General features: G+C 42.5%; 2 protein-coding genes and 1 long non-coding RNA gene across 3 annotated transcripts in view; 2 read left to right on the forward strand and 1 right to left on the reverse strand.

The window, feature by feature from the left end:
- LOC132908372 (bicaudal D-related protein homolog) overlaps positions 1 to 8,655 on the forward strand; it is a 28,702-nt gene extending 20,047 nt beyond the window's left edge. The window contains exons 2-5 of the mRNA XM_060962353.1: positions 2,190 to 2,522; positions 4,583 to 4,752; positions 5,393 to 5,711; positions 6,113 to 8,655. Of these exons, the coding sequence (XP_060818336.1) occupies positions 2,190 to 2,522; positions 4,583 to 4,752; positions 5,393 to 5,711; positions 6,113 to 6,730 (1,440 nt within the window). The 3' untranslated portion in view covers positions 6,731 to 8,655. The remainder of the gene's footprint in view (positions 1 to 2,189; positions 2,523 to 4,582; positions 4,753 to 5,392; positions 5,712 to 6,112) is intronic.
- Positions 8,656 to 8,822: 167 nt separating this feature from the next.
- The window catches only part of LOC132908396 (protein Fe65 homolog), a 144,516-nt gene continuing 135,666 nt past the window's right edge, over positions 8,823 to 17,672 (reverse strand). Inside the window, exons 6-16 of the mRNA XM_060962386.1 lie at positions 16,394 to 16,623; positions 16,124 to 16,242; positions 15,930 to 16,042; positions 15,627 to 15,825; positions 15,418 to 15,545; positions 15,310 to 15,315; positions 14,982 to 15,232; positions 14,709 to 14,911; positions 14,466 to 14,642; positions 14,220 to 14,390; positions 8,823 to 14,069 (exon numbers count right to left, since the gene is read on the reverse strand). Of these exons, the coding sequence (XP_060818369.1) occupies positions 14,241 to 14,390; positions 14,466 to 14,642; positions 14,709 to 14,911; positions 14,982 to 15,232; positions 15,310 to 15,315; positions 15,418 to 15,545; positions 15,627 to 15,825; positions 15,930 to 16,042; positions 16,124 to 16,242; positions 16,394 to 16,623 (1,576 nt within the window). The 3' untranslated portion in view covers positions 8,823 to 14,069; positions 14,220 to 14,240. The remainder of the gene's footprint in view (positions 14,070 to 14,219; positions 14,391 to 14,465; positions 14,643 to 14,708; positions 14,912 to 14,981; positions 15,233 to 15,309; positions 15,316 to 15,417; positions 15,546 to 15,626; positions 15,826 to 15,929; positions 16,043 to 16,123; positions 16,243 to 16,393; positions 16,624 to 17,672) is intronic.
- On the forward strand, positions 15,103 to 16,116 carry LOC132908399 (uncharacterized). Its single transcript, XR_009658358.1, has 2 exons — positions 15,103 to 15,228; positions 15,408 to 16,116. It is a non-coding gene; the product is annotated as an uncharacterized LOC132908399 (long non-coding RNA).

The following is a 17,672-nucleotide window of genomic DNA, read 5'->3' on the forward strand; positions in this document are numbered from 1 at the left end:
AATACATCGCAATTCGTACCGCAAAACTGTATATTAGCGTTGCGTGAACGCATTCAAATTAAAATTCTGGCGTTCCCTGTGAATCGAACGTTTCAAGTATTTGCCATTCGTTGGATTTATTCTTGGACGAGTTTCACGATAACAGATGCGGGATCCAGCACGACCAATTATTTTCTAGCCTCGCGATTTCGTGATTTATAACTACAGGTCGTAATGTGCCGCGTCCAATTATACCTAATCGTTATCGAGTGGAATGTATTCATTCAAAAGCGATCGATAAATCAGACCACGCTTCATGATGATGAAAATACGTAGAATGATTTTGATTATAACGAGACTAGGAAAATTAAACGCTTACGCATTGAATTAAAAGAGGCAGATATAACTAGCTCATTACCTGATTCGTAATTGTCGAAGAAAGTTCAAAGCGAAGCTCAGACGTTTATAATTTACAAGGGAATTTTTTACGGATATGTACACGATTATATACGGATTATAAATAAATTATGATGAAAATTATTGATATGTTAGAATTATTCGTGCCGAAGCGTTCGCGTGATGGTCGATTAGCGGAATGAATGAATTTTTCTGTCGTTTCCCGGAAACCGATTCAACAAATTAAAAAGAAAGAGCGTGTAATTAATTATAAACTAGATGATCGTGCCTGTAGTCTTCCTACACGCATTAATGAGAAACCATTGTCTCTCATTAATTCTTTAAGTACGTGTACATTTTTATAAATTGCCTCCTTCAAACGCAGAAAGATAGGAAAGATAAATGCAATATCAGACAAAGTCGTTAACAAATGATATTCGTATCTGAAATTCGATTCAAAGTTTTAGCCTTTGGCGATATTGACGACAATCGTGTCTAAAGGGTTAATCGCGGATAATAATAAATTGGAGAAGCCAGCGTGCTTGTTTTCAATTTCAACTGATGATGAAACTCGTGTAGGAGCTTTGGCGTTCTTACGAAACACCCAAACATTATCCTTTCACCGGATCTTGTTGGGTCTTGAGGATCAGCGTCATCATTGAACCTGAGAGAAGTAGGCGAGCGTCGTGTCGACTCTGGTGAGTCACCGCGTGCCTTTTTAAAATTCGTCCAACGATGCCAAGTCGGTGAAACGAAGTGACAATTTCGAGAAAGGAGACTCGACGACAGAATCCTGTTTTTCGATATTCTAGTCAGGGACGTTTGCGGTAGCCTTCGTTCGTAGGTCGATCACGACGCTTCGAGGTCGAAGGTAACCAAGCGATTCAAGTTGCTGATTTTACAAACATCGTTGAGGTAGACCGCCGCTCTTTTCTCTGCAGTTTGTTCTTAACTCTTTTGTTTTTATTATTCAATAGCGTTGAGGCTTTCTTGCCACGATCGTTTGTTAGGCATATTTCTCACCGTTATTACATCGACCAGACTGCGTGAATAAACATCTACTTTCATGGATACCGAGAAAGTATAGTATTCTCCGTTCGGATATACTTTCGAAACTAAATATTCCGTTCGAGATCATACGATACGCATATCGAAGATTTAGAGAAACATCGCGATAAAATCTCCAACTTATGAAAAGTATAGGTAAAGTTGAACTCGACTCGATACTGTATTTCATTTTATCCTTTCCGAGCTTATAAATTTAATATCCTATAAAATATATTCTTTTGCGTTGTAACTTAATTTAATAGAAATATGGAAATACATACACTCAATTAATTACAAAAATATAGTCAAATAGTTAATACTTTTGAAAGTAATTTACCGAGTATGAATTACACAGGGCAAAATGTTAAATGTTACACGAAGTGCAAAGTGTTAGTCGAAAAACTTCTGATGTTTTCAAATATTGAAACATTAGATATCATCACTACCTTATGTTGACAAAAGATTATCACTATCTTGGTGAAACATTTGTACAGTTTTTCTATTAGATAAGAACAGATCTTACGTATCATTTTCTATACTTATCTCATTTTCGGAAGAAGATGCATTTTATTTACCTATTTTTTCTCTCTATAAATTCTTCACATATGTTTATAGCGAGATCATTTGTATATACAGACAAACACAGTCGAGTGCTTCGACACGTGCCGGAACGAAAAGTTTCGACATCGAAACACGCGACAGCCTGTTAATTGGCTTTCATCGATCTCGTATAATAGTCTTAACGTTCCCGCTGTTTGTTGTCATAGAGTCTGGAACAAGAGAGGCACCTGCTTCGTCGACGGTTGGAGGAAGCCAGGAGCGAGAACGAAGCAAGAACCTTGGAGCTCCAGGCAGACGTGGAGACATTGAGGAGTCAGCTAGAAGAACAAAATGAACGGGCTAGAAGAGCGGAACGGGACCAGGCGACGCTTGTCGCGGAGCTCACCGCACAAAATACGAGGCTGGCTGATCAGCTGAGAGAAGCCGCGAAGCAGGAAGAGCAATTGCTCATCGAGGTCAAGGTGCTCAGGGAAAAGTGTGCCCTCAGAAGTACCACGCTCCAGGATCACGTCAGTAGCCTGGAGGTTCTCAGGGACGAGGTAAATTAGTAGTTTCCGAGAGCAGCGCATTGAGCCACGTTCAGGTTAGTCAAGTTACTTTCAATTTGATCGATGATCTGAAGCTTCAGTTCAAATAATTTGACTTCAAATCGTTTAAAGTTATTTTACTAATGTAAATATGTTATTTTTAATCTATTCAAGTTTCTATACACATTTTTATCAATATAGTCATTCAATTTTGAGTCATTAGAGTTGAATGTAGTTTGAAATTTCTTGACTAATGCGGTCCCGTTACTTGTTTCGAAATATCTTGCCAAGTTTCGAGTAAGATCGTCTTAAATGCTTTTTAACTTAAAAGGAAGGCAAGTTGCTAAACAACGTAATATGTTATGCCGCTTTGAAACGCAACGTTAGGTATACAACGTACTCAATTATTTTATTTAACCATATTGCCTTCGACATTTATCTAAAATCAGAATCTAAATCTAAAGTCAAACGATGCAACATGTATGAACGTGAAATTAAACTCAATCGATTCAGACAACGTGAATTCAACTAATTTGGCTAATGTGAACGAGGCTTCAGGGGGAGCCCGTTTCTCGAAACAGATCCACGCTTCCGCAATCAAGTATTTTATTTCTCTTCTGTTTCACGCCATTATGGAATTGTCCTCGTAACTTCGGCAGATATTTGTGTCGAACGATTGTCTCGAGCGCAGTACCCGTTTGTTTTTGCTTACGATTGTTGGATAATCGTAGCTAGATCGTTCTGGGAATCCAGCTGGATGTTTACCGTTGCGACCGTGGTTAATGGATATTGTTCGGTGTTAGCAGCATTGAATATGTATGACCCCGGAGATATCAATGGGCTGTGTACGAGCGTCTAATAATTCGAGGCAGATCGCGGGAGGAAGTACACGTAGCCGTGAGAAGTTCGCGCGGTACGCCAGTTCGAAGCAAACAGGTCGTGAGTCGTGACCCTCGACGATCGACTTAACTTGCCTCGTCCTTCGTACTGGCGCCCTTTGTTCTCTTCTTACGTGGAAGAAACTCGAATTTCAGGAAATACCCTTCACGCGCGAATTCCCTCCGAGTAATATACTCGTTACATTGTCTACACGTTACGTCCACGTTATTGATTATGTCATGCTATCGGTTTATCGGTGAGAGATTGGAAAATGACTTCGTGAAAAGAAACTCGAGGCAATTTACGTGGAAATGAGCGAGAACAAAGGCGACTTTGGAATAACTTAATCGTTTCAGGAATGCTAGCACGTACTACTTTCGTTTATTTCCTCTTTCGTTCAAGCATAATTTCAGAATATACGCTGAACGTTTTTGTATATAAATATTTCTGAGTAGATGAAACCGTTTTGTAGATAGTTTGATTTAACCCGTTCAATGGGCCTAATTTTTTAATTAGAATCTCTTATGATCATGGAATTAAAAAGTCGATAAGGACAAATCGATTCTTGCAAATGTAGAGATGATATGATACGTTTTCAAGAGAAATAAAATATGTTCTGTAAATAAAGAAAAATTATTATGTAATAGTAAGAAATTAGTAGTCTATATGGTAAGATAATTAACCTGATTAATAGATCTCTCACGGATAATTACTTTTTAATTTCCTCTTGGTAAATTTTTCTCTAAAAATGTTAACCTGCCCTTGCTACAGCTTAAAAAGCATTCCTTGTGTTAGGCAAACAGAACAACCGGTATTCCCTTTCACGTATGTATTACAAGGTCGAATAGAAAGAAAGGAGTAATGCGTAGTACCCAATATTATTGTTACTACGATACCAGCACCAAGCATATCCAAAAACAATTTCGCTAATTAACATACTATTGAATCTCACTCTGGCAACGATCGTACGCACGTCTATATTCTACGTGCTAGTTTCTCCTTACGAAAGTACCGGAAGCACGCGCTCTCAGACTGCATCACGTGCACGAAACATCAACGATCGTGGTGGTTCGTGTACGGATACGCAAACGTAGGTAGTAGATCGTAGGGAGATCGTAGTAAGCTGATCGACACAGGCCCCGATATAGCGAAATCGAATAGAACATAAGCCAGTTATGTTGAATGTGTTCCAGGTGCAGTTGGTGTCCGCACAAAGAACAGAATTAGAGAGGAGGTCCTTGGAGCTGAGGGAAGAGAGGGCGAGAGCGATGGCGGCTCTTGAAGAAGCGGAGGATAGAGCCGCGGCCTTGGAACGGCTCGGTCACGAGGCGGAACACCGAGCAAAACTAGCTGAACGTGAGAGGTGAGATACGACTTCTTAACTGGGTCCTTAACCGAAAGACATTCAATAAAGATTAATAGAGATAAATTAAAGGATAATGGTCAGAAAGCGTCTCTGTACCCCTTCAGGCATCTAACATTGTAATAAGACACTATACGTAGTCGTTAACTTATTATTCTCTTACAACCAACATCGTTTCGGTCCACAATGATAGTACAATATCTCCACATAATGGTCAGTTATCTATCACCGTCTGTTAGAGCCGTAGGAGATTGTTCTTTTTAATCCTCGCAGCCCACGTATGTACAGCGGAGAGTTTTTCCATGGCGCACATTGAAAGGGCAGAAACTAATACTTGTTGTTCGTTTCAAATGCCTACGCGTGTTCGCTCCGCGAGGTGAGAACCGGAAAATAGAGGAAGGTTTTCCAGTCGCTTTAAGCGCTGATCGATTTTTCTCGAGTATGGTAATCGTGTTTGTTTGTCTCTTTCGTTTGCTTATAGAAACTTTTCGAAACGCGAACGACGGCAACCGCGTATCCGTAAACGTGGGAGCGAATGTCAGTTTGTTGGAACGAGTTGAGTTCGCTAGATCGAGTTTAGAGGAACGATTTATCGTACGTTTGACGTTGACGTTGATCGTTTGATCGGTCGAATCCACAGGGACGAGCTGGCGGCGACATTGGCGGCCATCGAGGCGGAAAGGAGAGGCAGATCCGGCTCGATACAGAAACCACCGAGGTCCCTGCAGGCGGAGATGGAGTGCGAGGAGAGCGGAAGCTCGCTAGGTGATCAGGAGGATTTGCGTGCAGAGGTGGCGAGGGCGGTGAAGCGATTGAAGGAGCTGTGTGTCCATTTGAGACGAGGGGAGGACGACTCCGGTTTGCAGAGTGACTGCGACGAGTCTATGCTCGTGATCGTGAACAACACCACGGAAGCGGAGGAGGCGGACACCAATGGACAGGAGACTCTTGCTAGTTCGGTAAGGGGTTCGCGTAATTCGCTCCTTTTGTTCCACCATTTCCGGTTTCCGGCTATGCAATATAGGGAACCCGTGTCGGGCGCCCACGAAAACTCGATGAACGTGCTCAGTTCACCGACTGGAACACTTGGCTCGATCGTAGATAACAAATCGGCCGTGACTGGTACTTTTAAGAGAGCTACGGCTGTAAGTACGCTATAGTTATAACGCCTCGACGTGGCTCGTGTTTGCAGAGTTTGTTTACACGGTTGCTTTCATCTAGCCTACACCGATAAGATTCTTCGTAATTTGCCGCGCGACAGAGATATCTCTCCACGATCGATCCGAGTTTCAATGGCATTGTACTCGCAAGTAGTTCGCCATATGTTCGCTATACAAGCGTTTCCTCTGGTTTTTTACAGGCCAATTGTCCCGGTGCTTTGTTGGACTTGGTGGAGGAGGTATACAACTTGGCTCTTTCCGGAAGAGGGGCACCAGGAGAGCTCGGTTTAGCCGTGGAACTTCACAGGGTGCGCGAAGAGCTAGAGAACGTGAAGGACCAACACAAGCAGACGCAAGAGGAACTAAAGAGGCGCGGAGAGGCTTTGCTTGATACGACGAGCAAACTGAGCGTGAGCGAGGCCGAACTGCGCGGGGTTAAAGAGGAACGTGATAGAGCTCGGGACGATATGGAACATTCGCAGTTAACGAAGGACGAGATTTTGGCACAGGCTTACAAAGTTCGAGACCAAGCTGTGGCTAGGAAAAACAGGGCGGAAGTGGAACTGGCTAAAACGAGGATAGACGTTCTTCAAGCTAACAGCCAGCTGATGGAGGCTATTCAACAGAAGATCGAACTTAGTCAACAGCTAGAACAATGGCAAATGGATGTGCAGTTACTTCTGGATGAACATGTTCGAAGCAAACTGATGCCTGTCACGAACTCTATCACCGCCGCGAACTCTGAGAATTCAGAAATCGTGGCTCCGGCTAGGAAAAAACGGAGCACCTCGTCGAGAAAAGTGTTCGGTCTGTTTTGACGAAAATGACTGTTCGCGTAGACTTCGCGTTGCGCGAAATGACAGCCAAGAGACACCGGTGCACGGTGAGAGAAAAAGACTGCGCTCGAAAAAAGGTTTTTTACTTTTCGTTGTGCCGCCAGCGTATCAGGGACCACCCGCCTGCTCATCTATCCGTCACGTTTGAAGACAGACTGCTGACTCGAACTTTGAGCAGCAAACACGCCATAGAAGGCGCTTCGCGTACGTCGTTTTTTACGACAATTTGTATAGTTATTAAGTTTACAGGGCAGCTCGATTTTTACTAGCAAGATCGCGAAATCAAGTCTCGATCATGGGACGTTTTTCTTGCTTGGAGTAGATTTTCTGGCGTGGCTAGGTTTTTCCTAAACGTTCTTGACAATAGAATCATTACTGCTATTATTATTATTATTTTCTTCTTTTTTAATGTCGAACAGTATATCACAGTTACGTGTTCGAATGCAAGACAACGAAAGAAAGTTTCTTCTTTTTAGATGTCTGTGTGATTCATCGAGAAAAGAAGGAAAGCGTCAATCGGCAGACTTAAGCGATTACTTGGTATACGGTGAAGCGCGAACGTTTCTTTTCCCTCCGGGCGAATATCTCGTCATTCCCATAATCGTGGAACAACTCGTTACCACGGTAAGAACGATCTCTAGCGGCTTCTACTTGTAAAGATCTCCGGACTCGCGGTACAAACTTATCATTATTCTGAGCGATGCGTTTAAGCGAAGCTATAGCCAGTTCCCTCGTTTTTCTTTCTTTTTATTGGACGAAATGCTACGAGGCGACCTAAAGAGGATCGATCTTTTTCAACCCGCGGCTGTAAATATATCATATGAAACGTTTGTGATAACGTAAGACAAATGAGTTTTACGTTGACTTTTACGAGAGCGAAATTTCTTTTGGACGTTGATTGCGATGATACAGATCTATGTAATATACATTATCGTTGTTACGATAAATTTTAACTGAATTTATGACGCTATCGTCGTTACATTAATGACAAGAATACCGTATAGGAACAAAAATTAAATCAAATAGAGAAGGAGACATAAAGAATTAAATCCGAAAGTTGGGAAGGCGATTTTAATGGCTTATATTTATGCGATTTTTTAAATGTTCATTAACCGTTTGAGTCCCAGGGGCCATTGATAAAAAAAGAAAACTCTCGAACAGTGCGATAGCGTTTGTTTTAATCGATTGCGAAGAGAACCAAACGACGCGATAGCGCTCGTCATATTTGTTACTTTATGAATTATCTCTATATTATTACATATGCGTATTATTAGTTTATAAATATTCCAAGTTTTGTTCAATGAAAACTATTGAGAAGATAACAATGAAATACAAAATATCGTCAATTGTCCATAGCGATCAAATGTTGTACTGGGACTTTTCGACATCAAATCTAAACGCGCTGCTTGGGGCTCAAACGGTTAATAACGTCCGTCCGTCCATCTGTCCAAATGGATCAGGAAATTAAGCAGTACGAATCGAAAATTGTATACAAAGAAAAGAAAGACATTGTTAGGGCTAGTGGCGAATGTCGATCGACCAAGCTATAACCCTGCGAATCTTTTACACAACGACAGTGCAATATCATGCTAGAGAAATTTTTTCACACGCGTTTGCGTCGGTCAACCGCGACGATGTTCCTCGACATTCTTTCTCTCCATTCCAGTCTGAACGCTTAGCTTTAATTAAACGATCGGTGTTAAGTAACAACGAAGCGGTTGCACGCGGTTCGCTTAACGCGCCGCGCAGCGTTTGTGCTGGCGTTCGCGCGCGCAGTAACCTTCTTTGTAAATTAGTAATCGATGAAGTCGAAACGTACTCGTCGAGATTGTACGATAGTTATATGATTCCACCTGATCTAAACAATTGTGACAACGTATTTATTTAATAAAAATCTGTTTTACGGATCCGTCGTATCTTCAAATAATAATCGCGTTAGGTTCGTTAAAACACATATGCTAAACCCTAAGGTTTTCGACGAAAATTGACTTTTATTTTTGTAAGTAACAGTTGCGGTAAATTGCTATAAGTTCGATCGATATACATTGAAACTATCATGAGAATAACAACGAGATTGAAAAGAAACAAATAGGCATTTATTCACAAGAGGCAGGTGTAGTTACAGTAGTTTCATTCTGTCGCTTTTATATATATATATATTTATATATATAATATGTATATATATGTATATATATAATAGTATTCTCACGTCCGTTTATAATTATCGATCGGTCCATCTACGCAATATAAATGGGCATGAACAATGGGGAAAGGGGGGCGGGTGCATACAAAGTGTTTTGTCCTTTCGTACGCTGTAAAAACGACACGTGGACTCGTCGAATATCACGAAACGCGTCGCTCGGTGTTCTCATTTTTATTTTTTCCTCTCCTCGTTGCTTTTAGAACTTGTTCTCGTCTCAAGATACACGCGCACAGCAAGATTCTATTCCAGGGATAAACGAAAGAACAGAAATTGGTTTGTCTAAATGTTCCAAATAGAATCTCGTTGGCTTCCACTCGGATAACGACGATCGCGTCGCACCGCGTCGGATTTTTCGTAATGTTGACGAAAGAAGTCGATCGTTCTTCATCGTCTACGTTACACGTTTAATCGATCGCTCGACGTTTCAAAGCCGATCGTCACGCGGGAATATACATACATATTTTTATACGTATATATCAAAATTCCTTCCCGTTCTTCTCTTATCCATGTGTTTTCTTCTGCATGATTTTTACTAGTCGGTGGTAACGATATTTTCTTCTTCTTCCGTTTTAGAATACTTCCCACTAACTACGACGACATGACGATGACGGTGAATTCCCTATACTTGTACTCCATATTAACGCGACGATAGTGACCGTGACTACAATTAGAATTAACAATGATCGTTCGATGATGCGTATCTTCGCGTGATTCGTTTCAATGATGAGCTCGAATCGAGTAAACGATGACGAGAGTCGTCCGTAATGAGGGCGAACGCGAACAAAAGCGTTCGTCCTCTATTTGCCGAAACGAATTGTCGATCGAAAATATCGTGTTGGATACATTAAATTGCCATAAGGTATAGAGAGGTACGTACTTTTTGAAGATAGAGAAAGAGAGAGAGAGAGAGAGACACTATAATTATCAATGAAGCATCGTGTTTGTGCAGAACAACTCTCCTATCAAGTAGATCGCATTTTTTTTTTTTTCATTAAGGATATTACATGTCACAGTAAATATAGTTAGGTTTGCACTATTCTATGTCAGTTACAAGTGGCTTCCCTTCTCCTTTACCCTCCTCCACCTCTTTCTTTTTTTTTTTCCGCCTCTTTCAACCCGTGGTTGGTATCTTCGGTATTCGCTCTTTTCACGATATCCTCCTATCTTTCCCGACAGCGTGTCAACACCTATATTAAGGAGACAGTTAAGCTACGCGTACTTTGTGAACGTGTGTATATGTGTGTTCTCTCTTTCGTGTGTAATGTGTGTGCCTGTATGTTGCATGTCCGTGTATGCATGTATGTATCGTTAAGTGTACGCCTGAATAATATGTCGGTTTCAATTTTTTATTTCACTTGACGTAAGTGATCTCTCGGACGATAGATGCAACGATGGTGTCCTTAACTTCTGAACTTCTTCTCGACCTTTTCTCTTCTCCTCTTTAGTCTCTTACATTTCTACACAAATGTATAATAATTATATTTACATCCATACCATATTATCTGCGCACTCGTCGCGCTCACGAGGCTATCTCGTGCCACTCTTGATCGCCCGCCCGATCTAACATTATGATAATGTAAATTCAACAACCATATATATGTATATATATTTGTATATATATATATATTTATATATATATTCGTATATCAAAGCAAGAAATCGTATCAACGATATATCAATAGCAGAAGAAACATCGCTGGTTCTTTCCTATAAAACGTGGATGATCGAGTTTCCGGAGCGTGGGTCGCACGGGAGGCCTCGTCGCGCGGCTTTCTTTTAGTTATTGTTCGTGACACGGTTCTCAAACCTACCCGCGTAGAGATTGAGAGTGACCAGATAACGGAAGGAACGCAAGATAGATACAGGCAAAAGAAAATCCGAAGCTGCGGATAGATCGAAAGGGAATTTCCAAAAAGGTCCGCGATGCAATGCTGGTAGACCTTCGAGGACCTTCTCCTCCGAGATATTGTATATAACATTCAGCCATGAGACGAGGCGTTTCGCACACGCGGCATTATTCATCTTTCTTTCATAATATCGCTACGTTCCTCATCATTTCTCTTCTTATTTCTCATCTTCTTTATAGTAAAAGGCAGGTGATCCTCGTCACATGTATTTTTATGTACAAAGGATGAAAACCATCTTGGCGATTCTGTCTCTCATCGTTACATCCTCATCTACGTATAATTGTCACATGAGAATCCCTCATCAAGCAGCCTACACCATGCACGCTTTCCTCTTTCTTACCATTTAACACATTCACGCTCGCTCCACTCAACTTTCTTTCCTATTCTGGCCAGCCACCCTTCTTATTTAAACGCTACATATGTAGAAATATCTCTCTTCGTTCTGGGTCCCGCACAACTTTGTATCTTTTGCAATGACGATGGCTACCACGACGTGTGACCGTCATCGAAGGACGACGAGGATGTGCTGCAAGCAAGAAAATAAACCGGCTTTCTTCCTTGAGAATCAGAGAGATTTTTAGTTCTCTCGTGCGGAAGCAGTTTTCCCTTCGGACGATTCGTTCCGGGACATTAACGTTGACCTACTGCTGGCCACGGTAGCTTTCTTGCTGACAGTACATGCGTTGTTACGTAAACGACCGGTGAATTTTGCCGCTCCTTGTCCCGTTTCATCTTGTTTCTCTGGTTCGTTCTTGTTTTTCTGGATCGTTGCATGACACCGCTTTTCCGCCTGTCCGTCGCGAGATTTTTTATCACGCGGAGAATCAAACCAGAGTATTACCGCGATTGCTAGGAACGTTTTTCTTTCGGTCAAACGTGAGAAGCGCGACTGAACGAGCGAAGAAAATTTAGTCGATAGACACATTGTTGTCAGTCGGCATAGTCGTGTTCGATTACAGCCGGAACAACGTGGATGAGACGTCGGTTCGCGACATCGTCACGTGTCTAATCGCGAGGTTATCGTACGAAAATAATCAAGGATCGGGCGAAGTAGACCTTCTTCTTCGTTCTCTGTACAATTCGCTGCGATTTGCTGCAAAAATTCGGCGCGTATGGAAAAATGCCTAAAGCTATCGATAGAAAACGAGAACCGAAGGGAAAACGGCGCACGATGATACACGTACGGATTAATTATTCACGGTTTTTTTTTTTTTTTTCTAAACTACTGATTGACATTAGGCATCGCGAGCACTTCAAACGACGATCGTTTAGCTAGTAAGGAGTACAATTTGGTAAGCTCCGAGTTTACTTTCGAATCGCCGATGTCGTGCTTTTGTGTGGTCACGTACGCGCAAACACGCGAGCTGCAATGATTCGCAGAATACGATGCGCGTTGATGCAACGTTCATTAAAACGTGCCACGATTTCCGTTGACCGACACCGAACAGAGCGAATGCTATCCTCGCTCTGTTGGTTTCAAGTCTACGGTGTCTTTGAACGTTCGTCGCGTGTGAAAGGGTGCAGTCGACGCTGTGCACGTGCGAATAATGAGTTTGCGGATAATATACGTGTACGCAATATAATTTATTCCTCTCTGTGATGGCGTGACACACACGTGCAAGAGTTAAAGCGTCGATGCTCGAGCTGTTCCGCAGAACGGCATCGTCGTGGCGGTGAATAAGCTCCCTGGACAATTTCTTCGGTGTTAATGTTCTTTCGTTTCTCTTCTTCTGCTTCTATTTCTCCTTTATACGGAACTTTATTATCGTTCAAATTTTCGACGCCATTGCAACACATGAGCGCATGATGGTGTTCAGCGATAATTAGTTTTGTTCAGCGAGGCGCGTTACGACGACGACGACAACGATAACAACGATTGACGATAACGATTCGTTACACCGTTTCAACAGAATAGAGTTGTTAATCGTTTTTGTGTAGGCGTTAGCGTTATTGCACAACGATTGTGCGTACGATAATATATAATATTGTTTATTGCGAGTGTCAAGATCGGTACGTAGCTTGGTAAGTTCGACTCGGTCTCTTTCTTTGCCGTGGATTTAAAGGACGGTCGCGCTATAGCATTTGTCGTATTACCTTCGTTTCAAAAAGGTGCAAAAAAATTATTTTCTATAATTCGCCATAAAAAATAAACTTCCTATTACCTGCTCGTGTAAGTGTCCGTGTATCTGTACGCGCGTCTGTGTTTTTGCGCGTGCATATGTTATGCATATGTGTACTCGTGTATTCCATCGCGTGAGTATCTCTATGCGTGTCTCTTCTATATAATACGTGTATTACGTGTTTTATTTCGTGTGGTCTGGTCATCCTCGTCTCGTTTCTTCTGTACACCCGAGAATACACATGTATGTTATACATTTAAGCTCTCTATAGCTTGTTTGTCTTTTCGTTTAATCTTCGAATGCCTCGTGGATACGCTAGGACGCTACTTCAGTCATTCCGTCACTCACGCATCGTTCCCCTTTCACTCTTCCTCTGGACTTCCTTTAAATCCAGCGAATTTACTAAATTTAGCGCGATAAATTACCATCCCGTATATATACAGATATTTTCTCTATCCTGTCCCAAACCTTGCAGGATACCATCACTCCTTGAACGTGCTTTCGCATCACGATCGAAGGATCCTAAACGGTGATAACGCTGTTTCCGTTTCTCCGAAGGTCATTCAAAGTGAAACATGCAAGCGTTCACTCGATGGACATTTCGACCTTGAGAAGAATCCTACCTCGAGTTTCGTGGCGCCAATCCACGAGGTTCACGTCTTATTTCTCCGACGATATATTTTTTATCTTTTCTTATTTTTTTCTTTTTGTCAGACACTGCGTGTAACATACATAACATTATATCGACACACGTAAGCGTAGTCCACTATAGCTGTGGTAATTAGTATAGCACTTTGCAGAATTCACAATTCAGTCGTTAACGTAAGAATACGATCTTCTGCTTTATTATTTCTTCCTTTCTTTCTTCTTTCGTTCTTGCTCGTCGAGAGTCGTCTTAACCTGCAGCTACATTCCTCTTAAGGATTGCTCTCCCAACGGGCTAGTTGAATACGCCTGTTGTCCAGAGAGGGCGAAAGGAGCGACCTGAGGGATGCGCTCGGTGGCGATCCGCTAAAGTACTTCAAGGTCAGGGGTGACTGCAGATGTCTGTGTCTGATCACTTCTCGCTCAGCAGGCAGCGGCCACAGTTCCTGCGAAGGAACGAGCGAAGGTATCAACTACAACATAGTGTTCTATGATTGGCGATCGTATCGTTCATCGATCGCGAAAAAACATACTTGGTCGTTTTGTTTTTTCTCTCGTTTTAGATAATATTGTAGCAGCTACGAACGATCATTTACCTGCAGCGAGAGAGCCTCGTCTCAGGACTCACCCTGCTTGTTTCTACGTCCAGTCAGAGAACCAACCAGAGATTTCAAGGTAGCGCCAAGACCCTTTCCACTTGGAGTATTCAGGCTACTAGCGTTTCTAAAGCCTTGCGGATGTGCGTCTAAGCATTTCTGGTACCTCAGCTGTATAATTAAACACAGAATGTAAATCGAATAAGTTTAGAAAAATACAGGGAAACGTTTTAACAAATTAATCACCTTGCAAGCAGCTTCAATAGTTTTGCACAGGGCTCCGCTGCTAGGCTCGCAATTGAAGACGTGTGCGATGAAAAGATCTTGCGCGGTGTGCATTATAAAGGCGCACTGTTTCACGTTGCGACCGATGCCGAGGAACGACAAATAACGTACTCTGCACTCGGTGATAAGTTTCTCTTCCTGAAATAGGTACCACTATTTCTGTCTGCTCTCCTTAAAAGTATTATTACTCATCGATCCACTTACGTTCGGTGTAAGGATGGAAATCATACTGGGTGCAACTGCTACGTTTACGTTTCGCCACTGGTTGATCGGCGTGTTAGTTACAATGTGATCTATCGCGTCATTCAGAACCTCCATTCCAGTTGCTTGAGAAACCTGCATGGATCCGAGATATTGTGCTCGCAACACTTTCTTTGGCTCCTCCATCGGTGTTGGAAACGATTGTGCTGAAAACAGGCCAATGTTTCATCTAGTTCTCGCCTCAAACAAAATCTACAAACTTTGGAAATTACTTACTGACTAGTGCTTGTCCGTTTCTATGGAAGCGTCTATGCTCTGTGGGTAGATTAGTCGGTCTTGTGGCCAAACTTGTTCGTCCATTGATGTCGACTGGTTTCGCGAGATTTTGATGTTGCGACCGTTCGATCATGATCTTCTTGCAAATATCGCGCAGCGTGTTCGCGATCGTGCGCGCCGGGATGTCGCAACGGAACACATGGCACATGTGTTTCCGGGTCGATCTGTCTCTTGCCACGTAAGCAAAGTCTCTGAAAGATAAATGACGCATCGACAGGTTAACAGATTGAGAAAGAATTTAAATGTCATCGTTTGGAATGCGTCTTACCTTTCACTGTGCGAGGATCAGTCAGATGGAACAGCCATGAAACGTGAATCATAAATGTATTATAGAGATGGTTAAAACTTCTTCGGGTATCCATCGAGATTTACTTACCGGCAGTGATCTCTGCCAACACCCCACACCCTAACCGTGTGAATTGGCTGTGTGTTGAGAACGGTAAGATTCTCTGGATCTATCAGTTTCAGCGCGCCTTCGTCCAGATCCATAAACAGATCTTTGCCCTGGTAACATTTAAAATCACGTGTTTTAGTAGCTACTATAATTTCGTTTTATTATAAATTAAATTTGCAATTGACACTAACGTCACCCCATCGCCCAACCACATCGAGAAGATCGTTTCTACCCAGCGATAAGTCTACGATACACTTGTTGACAGCCTTGCTGCTTCTTTCGGGCGTCAGGTCCTCCTCGGCGATTTCTGTCCATCCAAGAGAGCGTACAGCGAATCTGATAGGTTTGTCCCTGCCCTCGGAGTCCGCACGTGCGGGATAGCTCCTTCGTCTGAAAGGTGAATAGACAGAGAGAGAGAGAGAGAGTGTGTGTGTTTGTGAAGCGAGCCATTATATCGAAGAAAAACTGACAAACAAGTATCGATGATATCTTACTTGAGAGCTAGCTCTACTTTTCTCTTGTTTTCTAACTCCTGATCCAGGGCCGAGCTCGTGTTACTGCGGGTGACGGTGTTCACCATGCCGCTCAGAGTGTGGAAATTATTTATCTGTTATCGATAGCACCAAATCATAAAAGTATTCTTTCCAAATTTCTATTTATTAAAAGTACTTTTTAAATCTCTACTCACGCTGTCGTTGTCTTTGATAAGACTCCTGCGCGACTCCCTCTTGGAATGTGGTGGCGCTTCTGGAGGCTCTCTCTGTATATTTCCACTTTTAACGTGCCAATAATACGGTCCATTCTCGTCTGGAAGAAAATTGAATCGTTGGTCGAATCGATTCGAATAAACGTTTCGCGTTTTTAGTTCGTCTCGATGTAGATAAGTTTATAAGAAACCATCTACCTATCGGTAATGTATTCATTCGCTACATATTCGTAGCTGAGATCCGATACTCACCCTCGTGTTTCTGCCATCCGGGTGGCAGATTCTCATCTTTATCCTCGGAATCGGTGGTATCCACCTCCGCCGGCTTCTCCTGGGTATTGTTCTGCACAGTGGTATTGTTCTTTTGATCCTTGGGCTGTCTCCGCTTCACAGGAACCGCGTACAGCTCGCTGTTCAATCCACCCTCCACGTGCGGAACGCCTCCCATTTCTGTCGTTTCGTTATCCGCTTTCTCGCAATAACTGTAATATCCCACGGCTCAAGATTATCACATTGTACGAGCATACCCTATGATATTCTCTGTGCGATTCTAACCACTCACTTTACCACGAGAATTTACTCTGATAGATATAGTAGACTTTACGAAAGCAAAAAGACCGCAGCCTCGAAGCAACGATGCTAATTTCAACGTTCTACTTCGACGTCGTTCTGACCAAGGTTACATTATCGCGTACGCGTGTATGTTCTGATCGTTCGCAAGCAGACAACGATTTATCAGATTTATAATTCGACGTTAAACGGAGGAAGATCCGCGCGCCAGATACAGATGGTCCTCGTTAACATTTTAGTTATCGCCGTTCGCATTACGATCAATCGCATTACGGATCACGTAATTGATCAATGGACAGTGGCTGGTAGAGTTTTATCGATCGCGTGACTAGCATTCGACAATGACGAATCGCGATCGCGTCGATGATTGCACGCGTCATCGGACCTACTTACTGGGAATAGCGCGCAGCTTATGATTAACGTACCAGGTGAGAATAGAAATTACCACGAGTACCGAGTGAAACGAGAAACCGGCGATGAACTAAATCGATCGATTTTCACAGACACTCCGTTCACGTTGGAATTTCTTTTCTTGGTGTTTCACGACGATTCGCTACTTTCACAATGGTGATAAAACGCACAATCTACGAGATGCATAAATGGTACGGATGGACGAAGAGAGTGCTACATTAAAAACATGGTAAAAGCGGTGCAGCGACAGTGAAACGTTCGTAGACGTGAATCTATATTGAATAGGAGTTGATTTTATTCCGCTGTGCGGAACACTGCCGCTCAGTGGAATAAAATCCATTCTTCAGGCCGTAGGTACTGATGCGGCATTCAGACGCCCACTTTCTAGTGGATAAAGGCGCGGTCGAAAGATCGACGCGTACCCGGGGAAAACTTGGTTTTACTTTCTAATGCGAGCACCGTGAAGAGTCTGGTATGTCTGGCGGGCAGAATTTTTACTTTATTCCACGTTTTCAACCGAACTGACGCGTTCTTTCCATGGGGAAAAGTG

This window comes from Bombus pascuorum, chromosome 6 (genome assembly GCF_905332965.1).
Source record: "Bombus pascuorum chromosome 6, iyBomPasc1.1, whole genome shotgun sequence".
In the NCBI taxonomy this organism is placed as follows: domain Eukaryota; kingdom Metazoa; phylum Arthropoda; class Insecta; order Hymenoptera; family Apidae; genus Bombus; species Bombus pascuorum.